This window comes from Marmota flaviventris, chromosome 18, assembly GCF_047511675.1.
Source record: "Marmota flaviventris isolate mMarFla1 chromosome 18, mMarFla1.hap1, whole genome shotgun sequence".
Classification (NCBI taxonomy): Eukaryota; Metazoa; Chordata; class Mammalia; order Rodentia; family Sciuridae; genus Marmota; species Marmota flaviventris.
The window spans coordinates 3,070,797-3,085,002 of record NC_092515.1 but is presented as its reverse complement, the minus strand read 5'-3'; the positions used below and the strand labels follow the sequence as shown (position 1 = coordinate 3,085,002).

General features: G+C 54.5%; 1 protein-coding gene and 1 pseudogene across 6 annotated transcripts; one reads left to right on the top strand and one right to left on the bottom strand.

The window, feature by feature from the left end:
• Positions 1 to 707: 707 nt before the first annotated feature.
• Positions 708 to 12,847, top strand: Myadm (myeloid associated differentiation marker). 6 transcript variants are annotated; one of them, XM_027921503.2, is made up of 4 exons: positions 7,454 to 7,542; positions 8,182 to 8,313; positions 9,223 to 9,309; positions 10,545 to 12,847. In XM_027921503.2, the coding sequence occupies exon 4, from the start codon at positions 10,547 to 10,549 to the stop codon at positions 11,510 to 11,512; it is 966 nt and encodes a 321-aa protein (XP_027777304.1). In that variant the 5' UTR covers positions 7,454 to 7,542; positions 8,182 to 8,313; positions 9,223 to 9,309; positions 10,545 to 10,546; the 3' UTR covers positions 11,513 to 12,847. The 6 variants fall into 6 exon arrangements, with proteins under 6 accessions (XP_027777302.1, XP_027777301.1, XP_027777300.1 ...); XM_027921502.2 differs by having other exon boundaries at positions 8,182 to 8,317; XM_027921501.2 differs by lacking the exons at positions 7,454 to 7,542; positions 8,182 to 8,313 and adding an exon at positions 708 to 868.
• On the bottom strand, positions 877 to 5,647 carry LOC114079994 (ubiquitin-conjugating enzyme E2 variant 1-like; annotated as a pseudogene).
• Positions 12,848 to 14,206: the final 1,359 nt, after the last annotated feature.

The window sequence follows — 14,206 nt, the reverse complement described above, 5'->3', positions numbered from 1 at the left end:
CCAGCTGGCCTGCCGCGTGGCTCACTGGTGAGGCACTTGCTTGGAGTGAGCAAGGCCCTGGGTTCCATCCCCAGCTCGAAGCAAACAAACAAATAACTGCAGCCTCCACCTGTTCTTGCCATACAGGAAGCGGAGGAGTAGATAGATCTTCAAGAGGACTGCGATGCGGCTGTGGGTGGTGATGAGGGCCTATTTGAACTTGGTAATCAAAGGCAGTCTTGATGTCCCAAGCCTATAGACCCAGCACTTAGGGGGAGGAGGTGGGGAATCACTGGAGCCCAGGAGTTGGAGAACAGCGTTTGGTTTTGTGTGGCGGAACGACTTGGCTCCGCCTAGGGCGTTTCTGCAGCCGTGCTGAACAGCTGAGGTCAGCACAGCACGGCCTTTTCTTCTCCAGGACTGGGGCAGTACCAACACAGGGGGCACAGGAGTGTTGGGTACCTGAGGTGGCCACAGTGCGACTGAAATTGGATGTGCAGTCACATCTAAACAAGGACGAAGGGAGAAAGGCTGGAGAACTGGGTTTCTCCTGGGGAAGGAAGGGCCTAGTGGGAGTTCCGAGGTGAAGGGGAAGCCGTGGGCAGGAGAGGCGTGGATAACGGAGCGGGTGGGTGTCTGCCTCAGGGAGGGCAGTCAGGTCTTCAAGTCAGTGGCTCCAAATATTTTCACATCGTGGGGCAAAAAGAAACAGGAAGCTCTTCCTACAGCACGCGGCTCAACAGACGAGGCTGCCATGGCCAAGGCCACCAGTCCACTCGGAAGACAGAGGGATTCCAAACCTCATGGCCACCTGTAGGACGGATCCAGGGCACAGCAAGTGGGAAGCCCGTGACGCCAAGTGGCCAGGAGGTCCACAGACAGCAGAAAGGTATTATCGCCAGAAAACAGCTTAGGGGCTACCTCTCAATAAAGGCAAGGGGAGGAGGGAGCGAAAGCCGCAGTGTGGGTGTGGAGTGGGGCTCATGGTAAGTGCCTGTCTAGCACGTGCAAGGCTGGGTTCCATCCATGGCACCGGGTGGGGTGGGGGGCGCTCTCACAGGGGAGTTTGCCTGGAGAAAGTCCAGAGGGCAGAGAGCAAGAGGAATTGGAGCCGGTGGTGATGGAGACTGATGGTCAGCTCTAGCAGGAGTCTTCCTCCTTCTGCCTGGCTCTGGGTGCAGAGGCTCCCCCATCCCGAGAAACCCAACCTCCCTGGGAAAAGCTGAAATGTGGACAGAGAGGGTCCCCCTTCACAGAGCTCAGGACACCATCAGGGCAGCTCCAAATGCAGCTGCTCTTCCAGATGTGATCACCTTATGGGATGGAATCCACTCAGCCCTTGGCATCTAACAGGGCCACTCTACCACAGCACACGGGAAACTGAGAAGCAGTTTGCCTGCCCGCGGGATGGTGGATGAAGGAGCTGAATGGCGGCCCCAAAGCTATTTCCACATCCTGGGCTCTGGGAGCTTCCTTTCCAGTACTTTGAGGTCTACAAGATGTATCTAGAAAATTTACTATGGTGGAAATGAAGACTGCTTAAGTCAAATGGGGGGACAGCTTGTTTGTTTGTTTATTTTTGTTTTTTATTCTTTTTAAGAGAGAGAGTGAGAGAGAGAGAGGGAGAATTTTTTTAATATTTATTTTTTTAGTTTTCGGTGGACTCATCTTTATTTGTATGTGGTGCTGAGGATCGAACCTAGCGCCCCGCGCATGCTAGGCGAGCGCACTACCGCTTGAGCCACATTCCCCAGCCCAAATATTTATTTTTTAGTTTTAAGTGGACACAATATCTTTTATTTTATTTTATTTTTTATGTGGTGCTGAGAATCGAACCCAGTGCCTGATGCATGCTAGGTGAGCACGCTACCACTTGAGCCACATCCCCAGCCCCTATTTATTTATTTATTTATTTAAATTAATTGAAGTAACACTGTCCTTCCAGTGGCTGAGGGAGTTTCATATTTTCTTTTTATGACATCATTAAGTGCCACAGCTCTTACAGAACAACTTTGATGCTATGTGAATGCTGCCATTTTGCTAGCACTGATATGGCTCTTGGGTCCTCCAATCCATTAGAACTCTTTACTCCATTCATATTAATTTTCATTACAACTCTTACAAAGGGGGTGCTTCTAGGTATTTAGGTCCATGTTCTATTTTAAGGCTATATATTTGGTTTTCATAAATTGCTCAAGCCTGTGCTGGCTGCCATCTTGCTGAGGCAATCAGTTTTACAAGGAGGAAACATTTATTTTGGCTCATTGACTCCACGGCTTTTGGACCCACGGTGAGGCAGAACATCACGGCAGGCAGCGAGCAATAGAGGACAGATGTTCATCTGGTGGAGGCCAGGGAGCAAAATAAGAGAGGCGGGCCCAGGGTCCTACAGGTTCCACCACCCAACAGCACCGTCAGCTGAGGATCAAGCCTTCAACAACAGGGTCTTTAGGGCTCACTGAAGAGCTAAGCCATAACACAGTGATAGCTATCATGATGAGAGAGAGGGAGATTTGACCAGACACCCAGGAGAGAGCAATGTGGAGATGGAGGCAGGGAGGCCCGCAGAAGCCAGAAGAGGGTGGGAGCCCTTGTTCAGGGGCAGAACTTGGAGAGATTAATGTTTTCTATTGTTTTAAACCACACAGATTATGATAATTTTCCAGGCACAGTAGCACACAGCTGCAATCCCAGCTACTCAGAAGGCTGAAGGAGGAGGATCTCAAGTTGGAGGTCCTCTTGGTCAACTTAGCATCACCTTGTCTCAAAGTCAAAGAAATTTGCGTGTATGTGTGTGTGTGTGTGTGTGTGTGTGTGTATTGAACACAGGGGTGATTAACCACTGAGCCACATCCCCAGCCCTTTTTATTTTTTATTTGAGACAGAGATCACAGGCGTGTGTACCACACCCAGCCGAGATAGTAACTCGCTAATTGCTGAGGGTCTTAAGTTGCTGTGGATGGCTTTGAATTTACAATCCTCCTGCTTCAGCCTCCTGTGTGGCTGGGATTATAGGTGTGTGCCACCCCTGCCTTGTTCAAAGTAAGATTTTAAAAGAGAGCTGGGGCTGTAGTTCAGTGGTAGAGTGCTTGCCCAGTGTCGGGAGCTGCCACGAAGGAGGAACCAAGCGTCCCTTAGCCCTGAGTGATGGGAATGTGGAGATGTGGCCAGCCAGCCCTGGGCTGTGTGTGTGTGTGTGTGTGTGAACTATGGGCATTAAGCACGCAAAGTGGACTGAATCCACGTTGTCCTCTGTTTGGATGGGCCTCGCTCTACCATGATCCCCACATAGCTCATGAGATGGGCGTGGCCTCCCTAGATGCAGACATCAGGAAGCTAGACTCAACCCCCTGAAACCTGACCCTTTGCCTCATTTGAATGGCTTCTTTCCCATAAAAGGGTTCAGCATGTGCTCCTCTCTCTCTTTCCATGGACCCCTAAGGTCAGAGGAGCCATCACAGGACCCAAAGAGAAAGGTATTTCTTTGTCTCTGAGTGATTATTTTGTGCAGCCCAGTTCACCTGGAGTGACCCTGAGTGTTTAGTCAGTATGTGTGAATTCAATCCCCAGTACCATTAAAAAAAAAAAAAAAAGAAGAAGAAGAAGAAGAAAGAAAGAAAAAGAAGAGGAAAAGATTGTGATCATGTGTGCCGGTGCCCTAGGAAGCTAACTGGGATGAATGGCAGTTCTAAAGGTGAAATTCTTTCTTCAAGTCACTTCCAAATGGACTCCCCAGGAGATCAGGTTTTTCAAAACCTTCTGGACAGCTTTCTGGTCAGCTGCTCTGATGATACTGTGCTGATAAGACCCCCAAACCAGGAAGGAACAGATACAGGGGAGGTGATCAGGCCCAGGAAACTGCCAGTGTGCACCTCAGGGAAGACATTGGGAACCCTATAGCCAGAGGCCAGTAAGAACATTCTCTCCAGATACAGACGTGATTTCATCTTGACCCCTGTGTCACTGGTGAAAAGGGAAGATGTCCTCCAGGGGAGTGGGCACTTCTTAGCCTGCTTTGTTCCAACACAGGAGATTCTCGTAAATATTCATGGGTGACTGAACAAATGTCAAAAGGGCCCAAAGTATGGTACATCTGTATGAGACTGTGATACACAAAATATGTCCTTTAAAATATACCAGTGCCTTCCCAAATTCTATGTGCCCTTCTAGCAAATCATCAAACCCAAGAAGGAGGTCCTGGGGTTCCTGATACAGCAGTGTTCAGAGCCATGGGAGGCCCAGGCCCCATATTTGCATCTAGTGGGGGAAGCCTGGTAGGACAGAGCCATCAGCCGTAGGGCTAGACCCTAACTTCAGGCAGTGCTGGGATGGAATTACAACATTGGTTACCCAGTTGGTGCCGGTGTGCCAGAAACTTGACTTTTGGTGTATAAAATAAAACCCACATGTTTAGTGTTAGAAGCTCTAGAAGTGAAAAATGGAGTAAAATCTGTATCCCAGGCGAACTCTCCCCCAAACAGAGAGTGTCACAGGGAATGCTATTATGTCATCTGGTAGGTCAGAGGCTGCTCTGTGGCTCCCAGTCAGACTTCCACTAGCCTCCCCAGTTCTTGCTCAGTAGACTCCTGAGCCCATGGCCATGGTGGGCCACCAACCTTAGCCAGCTCCGTCACTGAGGAATGCCCACCTTGTTGGCAGCAGCCACTGCTGAGCCCCCACCAAGGCACAGACTCCTAGCAAGGTCGTCAAGGCCTGGTCAGTTGAGGATTACATTGGACCCCTTCCATCATGGATTGGGCAATGAGTTTTTCCTCCCTGGAATAAATAACTCTGGCCTTGCTATTTGCTTTCCTTGCCCTTTGCACTTCTGCCAAAAGCAGCCTTTCTGTGTGCGATGAATGGCTCTATTCACCACGATGTTAACACACACACAATATTGCTTCTGATCAGGGAACTCAATTTACGAAGAGGTCAGCGTGTGTGTAGGGGGGTGCTGTCCATGTACCCCATCACCCCAATGCAGCTAGCCTTGTGGAACAGAGGCACAGCCTGTGTGAGACTTGGTGGCAGTTCCAGGTTGGGGATAACATCTTGGGGTTGGGGTGCTGTCCTACAGGATGGGTAAACACTGAACCAGGGACACATGTGTGATGCCAGATTACACAGACTTGGGAACCTAAGAGGGCCATTTCTGAAAATCACACCCAGTGACTCACTCTTCAAATGTTTGCATCTTGGGCTGGGGGTGTAGCTTGGTGGTAGAGCACTTGCCCAATAAGCATGAGCTGAGACGTGCGTTCCATCTCCAGCTCTAGGGGGAAACAAAAAGAAAAAGCCAAATATTTGCGTCCTTTTCCTGCTACCCTGAACCCTGCAATGGAGGGGTTTTAGTGCCTAGAGAGGACATGCTTCCACCACAGGGCACAGCATAGTACCCCTGTAAGCAGAGGTCCTTCTGAACCTCAAGTCTGCCACAATGGGGTCAGGCAAAGAGGGTGACTAGGCAGGAGGGGGGTAGAGGTGGGGCCAAGGAGGTGTGTCAACCTCCCTGGGGAGGTTCCAGGGAGCTTTCCACTAATAACTGACTTCTATCAACACATAGGCCCACCCTTTTTAGACAAGGCCAGATACTGGGAGCAGTAAAAACCCCTCCCAGTCACCTCACCCCCAAAGTAAAAGCCTTCCCCTGCTGGTTGGTGTAGCCCATGCCTGTAATCCCCGAGACTAGGGACCAGCCAGGGCAATTTAGGAAAATGAAGAGAGGTGGGAGATATAGCTCAGAGGCAGAGCACTTAGCAAGCACGAGGGAAGCCCTGTATCAATCCCCAGTGCAGCCAAACAAACAAACAAGCAAACCCCTCCCCGACGCAGGACACAGAATGACGAAGGGTCTGTACCCCCCTCACTCTGCGGGGGCACAAAACCGAGCTTACAGGCTCTCCTTTCCTCCCATCTCTGCCCCCACCCCTGCAGAGCTAGCAGCCTGGTCCCCCACCAGCCCCTCCCTCCTCCGTAGGGCAGGCAGGCGGGTACACCTAGCTCCCACGCCCTTTGGACCCCTCCCTCCGCCACGCGCGCGTCGTCCCCCGGAAGGGGTCCAGCGGCAGCAGCGGAGGAAGCTGCGGTTAACTGAGCGTCGGGAAGCCTCCGCAGTCGCCATCAGGCCCCGCCCAGCTGCCGCCGAACTGGGCCGCGCCCGGGACCGCTGCAGAGCGCGGTGAGTGAGCGCGGCCAGGAGGGAGGGAACCGGGCGTCTGGGTCCTCGCTCAGCCCCTCCCCGGGGGCCCAGCCCCTCCCCGGGGCACCCCGACCTTCAGCTCCCTTTTCTTTCTGGGCTGTCAGTCCGTTTCAGGGCCGCAGAGCCGCCCCTTAAAAAATGAACCCTGCAGCCCATCTCTGCTCTGGGCCCCCGACACATTGATCCACTGCATCCCTCCCTCTTGCAGAACCCGGAATCCAGAGCCCCCAGACCCAGCCGTGTCCTCATTAAGACTCGAGTCCCTGCCTGTCCAGGAGCCGGGAATGCAGGCCAAAAATATCTTTCCAGGCCCAGAAGGCTCGCTTTTAACCACTTCTGCTCCTAAAACCCTGGGAGTCTGAATTCAGATTGCTCTTTTCAGTCAGAAACCTGGCCCCCCAGCTTAGGCAGCATGTGGAACCCAGTAATCCGTACCCCAAACTCCTACGGCACTGGGTCCAGGAATTTTGCTACAACACCCTTCCACCCCTATTGACTGTGATATCTGAGACCCAGGAGTCTGACCCCCTCCCACCCCGTCCTTACACCGCAGATACCAGTGTAAACGTGGTTTAAGGGACCTCCTCCCAAGATCCTTAAATACAGGAATCTAGCCTCCACTCTTTCGTAGGAACCCAGGAGTCAGGGATTCTAGCTAGCCAGGACTTCATGTAGAGCCTAGGATTGGCACCCTCAACTCCATCTTCTTTTTGGGAGACAGAGACCCTAGCACGCAGATCCTATTCAAACCAGGGGTCTGGTTCCCCAATCCGTTGCAACCCAGGTAGCTAAGGTTTCCTCTGTATTAGCAGAGCGGCGGACTGGAGCCGACAAGGAGGGCGGGGGGGGGGGGAGACATGAAGGGAGAGGCACAATTGAGTGAGATGAGGCTGGGGTGGGGACCTGAGTTGGGGGGCTCTGTTCTAAACAAACCACAAACATGTGGGTTTCTATGGAAACAGCCTTTCCCGGCCTATCCTGGAGACTTCTCTGGGCTGTGTCGGGAAGGCATCCCCCAGGAGCCCCCACTCCGCCAGCTGTTGTGTCTTCCTGTTTTGTCACCATGGCAACGGTGACCTCAGTGCTCCACTGGGCTTACTGGTAGAGCCCGAGCTCCGCTACAAGCTTCAGCTCAGGAGGGGCGTGGTGTGATCTTGGCCCCGCCCTCAGGGCGGGCAGGGGATAGCCCCAGCTTGGGGAAGTCCCTTCCTACTGCCCCGGCCGCTAGCCTGGCCTCTGCCCGCGGCCCGCCCCCGGCCCCGCCCGCGCTCCCTCCGCAGCCCGCCAACCCGCCCCAGCTCGCAGACCCTTCTGGTCTGCAGCTGTCGCGCTTGCTTCAGCCGCAACCGCCGCTGACCGAAGAGGTGAGGCTGACCGACCCCCCAGAGGGCGGGAGCAGCAGTTCAATATCCTTGGGTCCAGAGGGAGGAATGGGCTGTGATTCGGAATGTCTACGTCCCTAGAAAGACTGGGGCTGGACCAAGATTCCAGGATTCTGCGGAGTAGAGGGTTGAGAACCTGGACTGAAAGAGAAGAGCTGGGGCCTGGACCCTGGGTCTGAGGGAGGAGGGCTGTGGACTGCAGAGGAGTGGTGCCGGGACCCCTGGGCCTGAGGGCGTGGACACAAGATGGGCCTCCCAGGTGTCTGGCTGGGCTGGAATCTGGTGGGCGAGGTGCTCAGGAGAGGAAGAGGGGAGGGACTTGGGGCTGGGACTCCTGGGTTTGGAAAGTGGCTGTATTTCAAAATTTCTGATCCTCTGCCTCCCGGGGACGAACTTTGTGCTTCCCTGAAAGGCGGGGGCTGCCGTCCGGCCAGGGAGGCCAGGAAAGCACAAGGCTGCCCAGCTCCTGGTGTGGAGAAAGGCCGATTCGGGGTTCGGGGCGGCCCCCGTGTCTAGGGAGAGATGGGTGTGGCGCCTGGAATGGAGGGGAGGGCGCCGAGGTGCTGGGTGTGGCTGGGGAGTCCTCCGCGTGGAAGCCCCAAGGGGCGTTTCCTCTCCCAGCTTCAGTCTGCGGCTTTGCATTCCCGAGCTCTGACCTCAGGCAGCTGCTGGAGGCCTTCAGGGCGGGGTGGACCCCCACCTCTCCGCAGGATCCCCCTCCCCGCCGCCCTGCAGACCCACCTTCCACGAGGAGTGAGTGAGTTACGTCGCTCCTCCTTCACCCTCCGGTGGGCGGCTGGGCAGTACCCGCCTTCAGGAGCTAGGGGGGTGCGGCTAGTCCCGACTTCCTGCTAACAGGTCCTGGCTGGGTCTGGGGAGCTGGAGGTGGCTGACTCCATCCACGTGGCACCTCCCAGGTGCCCGCTCTGCGAGCCCTAGCCGGGGACCTGCGTTCATGAATGTGTGGCTACTGATCTCCGGGCATCCTGTGCCAGATTTCCGGCCTGGAGCCAGGGGGCCTCCGCAAGGTGAAGCCGGGCGTCTGGGATCCCAGCTTAGTACTCCTTCTTGGAGGTCTAGGTCCCCGGCCCGTACTTACAGAGCTCACACTTTTGGAACCCAGAAATTCGGCCTGCCATCCCTGCTAGGACCTGGGGGTCGGGGCGCCCCTCCCCTGACAGCGGGCGAGGGGTGGGCAAAGCGCTGGCCAGTGCGGGGCTGGGGTCCCGGCACCGCCTCTTGGTCCGCGCCACATTCCAGATGGCTGCACCGACTTGAAGCCCTTATAAGGCGCGGAGACGTCGGGCGCAGCTGGGCAGCCCGCCCCCGCAGCCACCGCCCAGGGCCTGCCGCCTCCCGCCGAGTACTTCCCTGGCCAGGGCAGGGTTAGGATCGCACACGCCCCTCGCTGGCCGCGGGCCGTGCTCCTTCGCCTGTTTCTCTTCACTCCCGCCCGCAGTTTGTATCTGGGGAGGAAGAAGGGGCGGTGTTCCTGTAGGGTCAACTCCTCGACGCGTCTAGGCTTGGAGCCAAGTCCCGGCCCCGACCAGGAGGCGCGCGGCGGCTGAGGAGTCCATGGCCGGCGCTGGCCGCTTGGGCCTTGGGGGGAGGAGCCAGGTCAGCCAGCTGTGAGCTGACACAGAGGGCCTCTCTCCGCTCCAGGGGCGCTGACCAGTCTTCTCCAGGTGGACGACTGAATCGCCTTCATCGCCGGATCTTTCTCTTTGGCCGGCTCAGCTAAGACCGCAGGTGAGTGCCCTGAGGTCCTAACCACCTGGGTCTGAGGGAAGAGGCTGGGGCCTGAGGGAGGAAGGTTGGAGTCCAGACCTCGATCTGAGGGAAGAGAGACCTGAAGCTTGGGTCCCAAGGAATCGGGCCTCAGGCATCCGTGGGGGAAGTAGAGTGTTCTGTGTCCTCTGTCCTCTGTTTGGGACAGGCCTCTGGAGAGGTAAAGCCTGGCTCTTGTTCTGCTGTGAGCCTGACACTGGAGAGAGGAAAGTTTTTTGGCTGAGAGCCACGTCCAGATATTTTTAGGGATGTCAGCTGAGATTAGACATTTTTGCATCCTGAGGAAGGGTCTGAGCGTCTGGTCCTGATGCCTGAGGGCCTTTAGGATGAGGAGTGGGAGATGTATAATTTGGAAGTGGGGAGAAAGGTGTCTCTAGAATGTGACTCACCTGAGACTGAGGGCTGAGTGATTGACCGGTGGAGGCTAGGGACTCCAGTGCGAGGAGCTGGGGTGGGGTGAGTTTGGAATGGGAGCAGCTGAGTTTCCCAGAACTTGGGGGCTCCTGGGGGAGGGGACACTCAGTGTGAGGGAACAGACAAAGGAGAAAACTTAGCCTTCCTTGGTTTTTAGTACTCTAGATCTAAATCTGATTCCTGACCTCTGCAGAGAGAGGTGGGAGCAGCAGTTTACACCCCCTTCCAGAAGCTTGTAAGACCATCAAGGTGGGAGGTTGGAGCTCTGATCAGACATGTGAGAACATAGCACGTGGAAGTTGAACTCTTGGATAAGTAGGACCCGGAAATGTCTGAGTGGCTATTAGTTCATAAAAGAAGGAAGCTTGTTTATAGGGGCTCGAGTGTAGAGCCTTCCGTCTCCATAAGGAGGAACTTCAGAGGGGATTTTGGAGCCTGCAGGATAGGCCTCTTGTCTTCCTATTTGAATCTAGAAGAATTCAAAATGTTAAGTGGCTGGGTTGCTGGTCGCTGAGTCCCATCTGTAAGGAGGAAAGGAGTTTTGAGTGTCTGGAGGGGGCAGGAGAAATACAGAGACCCAGAATTCTGGGTTCTGTCTTGGGTGAGGTAGTCTGAGCCAAGAACCAGGGTGACCAATTCATTCTTATATGCCAGGGACTGTCCTGTTTTGCACACTGAAAGCCCCATGTCCTAGAATAATTTGTCCTAGGACAAATGAGGGCTGGGCCACTGGATTTCTTTGTCTGGGACTTCACTGAGACATTGTCTTTTGCCTTTTGCAGCCATGGCGGTGACGGTGACCCGCACGACCATCACAACCACAACAACGTCCTCAGGCCTGGGGTCTTCAATGATTGTGGGGTCCCCTCGCGCACTGACCCAGCCCCTGGGCCTCCTGCGCCTGTTGCAGCTGTTGTCCACCTGTGTGGCCTTCTCACTGGTGGCCAGTGTGGGTGCCTGGATGGGCCCCATGGGTAACTGGTCCATGTTCACCTGGTGCTTCTGCTTCTCCGTGACCCTCATCATCCTCATCGTGGAGTTAGGTGGGCTTCAGTCCCGCTTCCCCCTGTCTTGGCGTAACTTCCCGATCACCTTCGCCTGCTACGCGGCCCTCTTCTGCCTGTCATCCTCCATCATCTACCCCACCACCTACGTGCAGTTCCTGTCTCACGGTCGTACCCGGGACCACGCCATCGCAGCCACCGCTTTCTCCTGCATCGCGTGTGTGGCTTATGCCACTGAAGTAGCCTGGACCCGGGCAAGGCCTGGTGAGATCACGGGATACATGGCCACCGTGCCAGGGCTGCTCAAGGTGCTAGAGACCTTTGTAGCCTGCATCATCTTCGCCTTCATCAGCAACCCCTCCCTGTACCAGCACAAGCCGGCCCTGGAGTGGTGTGTGGCAGTATATGCCATCTGCTTCATCCTGGCAGCCATAGCCATCTTGCTGAACCTGGGGGACTGTACCAATATGCTGCCCATCCCCTTCCCCAGCTTCCTGTCAGGTCTGGCCCTGCTGTCTGTCATCCTGTATGCCACTGCCCTGGTCCTCTGGCCTCTGTACCAGTTCGACGAGAGGTATGGTGGCCGTTCCCAGCGGGCGAGGGATGGGGGCTGTGCTGTCCGTCACCCCCACTCTGTGTGTGACTGGGACCGCCGACTGGCTGTGGCCATCTTGACAGCCATCAACCTGCTGGCGTATGTGGCTGACCTGGTGTATTCTGCGCGCCTGGTGTTTGTCAAGGTCTGAGACTCACAAAGGGCTCCCGGTCTCCTTCCAACCTCTTCATTCTTCCCATCAGCGTCTGCAGTTGGTTCTTTTTCCTCTGAGTCCTTCTTCCCTCTCTATTTTCTTCATGCTTCTCCAGCTTTTCTTCCCTCTCCTCTTGCTGTCTCCCTTCCTTTCCTTCCTGTTTTGTTTGCTGGCCCACATTGTATTTTGCCCCCAACTGTTTCTCCCCAATCCCCTTCTGCCTCTTCTCACCTCTGGTTTTTCCTGTAGCCTGTTTCCTAATCACCTCTTCCTCCTCCTTCGGGAGCCCTGAGACCTTTCTGTCTCCCTCCACCCCACCTCCAAAGGTGCTGAGCTCCACACACCCCACACCCTTCACTTCAGCTGTTCATGCCTGGCCTCCTGAGGGGCCTCATTGCCAAAGCATGCCTGCCCGCCCTAGCTGTGCCTTAGTTCTTGTGTATTTGTGTGTTGGGGGGGGGGGGGTGAGGGTAGGTAGGTAGGCACCAGCCCCCCATTCTCCCAGTGGAGGAGGGTGTACAATGCACCTCCCCTTTAAAGTAAAAAAAAAAAAATCTCTGGAGGTAAATAATTCCTAGTGGGCGGGAGGCTTTAAGCACAGACCCTGGGTCCCTAGGCCCTGCCTGGCACTCAGTCTTGCCAAGGTTGACTGCAGAATTGTTGCCAGGCTTACTAAAATCCCACTGCCCCAAGGCCATCTTAAAGGTAGCAAGAGGTGCAGATGCCTTTTATCCTAATTATTCTGGACTATTAAAAAGAAAAAACTGGCAAGAACCACATGGTCTTGAAGATGACCATCTGACGTATTTGTGAGGGGCAGTGATGTGGTCCTCAGTGTTAAAAATAACACGTCCTGCCTTGGCAGGGATGGGAATAAAATGGCCACTGCCAGCCTTAAAGGCAACATATGCCTGGGTTTTTCTTTTCTTTTCTTTTTTTTTTTTTTTTAATTTTTCTGGTCATGAGGGCAGAAATTACTGGTAGCCCTATTCTTCCAGAGCGAAGTTCCTTTTCAGCTTTCTTTTCTTTTTGGGTGGGTGGGGAATGGGGATTGCTGCTGCCATAGCCAGAGGGATGGCATTGCTTGAGTGTGGTGCATGTGCACGTGTGTTTCTGTGTGCTAGATGCTTCTTGCTGCTGCTTCCTGCTTCTCTGGGACTCACATGCATAATGTGATATATAAATGTATAAATATATATTTTATTTTTTTTAATTCCCTGGAGCTTTTGGTTCCAATAGCTTGTGCTGTCAGTCATAGAAGCCTTGTCCCTTCCCCACTCCCACATCCATAATGTTCTTTATAAAAATCTCAATATAAAGATAAAAGGAGAACTTGTGCTTTCTTTATTTCTGGGGAGGACTCCAGGAGAGTGGTGAGGTCCAGACAGATTTCTCAGTCTGATGGAGGAGGAGGTTGGAGCCAAGATGATCCTGGCCACATCCAAAAAACCTAGCTGTGCAGGGTGTTTTAATCCCAGCAACTAAATGCAGGAGGATCACAAGTTCAAGGCCGGCCTGGGCAACTTAGCAAGGCCCTAAGCAAGTTAGTGAGACCCTGTCTCAAAAAATAAAAAGGGCTGGGGATGTGGCTTAGTGGTAAGGCACTTCTGGGTTCAACCCCCAGCACCCTCTCCCCTGCCAAAAAAACAAAGCTAACACTAGTAGAATCTGGGTCTTCTGGATTCCTCCCCAAGCCAGGAGGGCTGGATGGGATTAAAAATGAACAAGATTTTCCCTTCCTTGGTGTCCCTTGAGCACCTCAGAAATACAATGTCCCACTGAGTGCAGCATCTTTTCTCCAACATCAACTCTTTCCTCCCAGGTTCCCTGCCCAGCCACAGACTCTCAGAGCTGAGAACCCAAGCACCTGGTCTAAAACACTCTCTATTCCTTCTAAGTACCATTTACATCTGTTCCCCACCTGAGCTACTGCCCCAGCCTCCTTGACCTTCTTACCTCTGGCCTTCCCTAGCCTCAGAGAATTCCCCAACATCCATAGCTGATCCTGCCTTCTCCTGTTGAAATCCTTCCACATCTCACCCCACGTGCCTATAGGTGCTATCAAAAACCCTCAGTGGCATTCAAGGCCTTCAGGTTCTGAGCCTGCCAACATTCCTGCTATCATCAGCTCCATGCTCTTATCTGCTGGGTGCGCCTGACCACACACCCTGATTGAGTGTATTACTCCTGCCGTGAACCTCTGTCCCACAGGTCCTGGTTCCCCAAACTGAGGACAATATCTAGGAAAACTCCAAAATCACGCAACCTCCTTTGTGCCCTTACACCTGCAAAAGCAATTAGGAAGAGATACTGAAAAGTTTGGAAGAAGGCGGGGTAGGGCCAAGTAGGGCACATTCCTTTTGGGTAATGCAAAGCCGCTTCATCTCTGCGGGAGTCCGACCTGCACCCAGCCGCCTTCTCAGAGGGCGTCTCGTTCCCCTCCCCTGCCCCGGCCTCCGGAAGGCACCAGAAAGAATAGCTCTCACCGTCACCACGGGGGCGGGGAAAGCGTTGGGCACTCGGGAAAGGGCCGAGGCCGCTGGCCTAGAAGGCGGAGGGGCTCCTAGTCCAGTCTCCAGGGTCTGCCAGCCGAAATCCTGGAGCTGGGGCGAAGGCAGAGGACCCACGCCTCCAGAGGGAGCGCTCAGAACCGGGCAGCGGCGCCTGCGGGACCCCGCCCACCGCGCGCGG

Coding starts and splice junctions, on each gene's coding strand:
- Myadm (XM_027921501.2), top strand. CDS start 10,547: ATGGCGGTGACGGTGACCCGCACGACCATCACAACCACAACAACGTCC.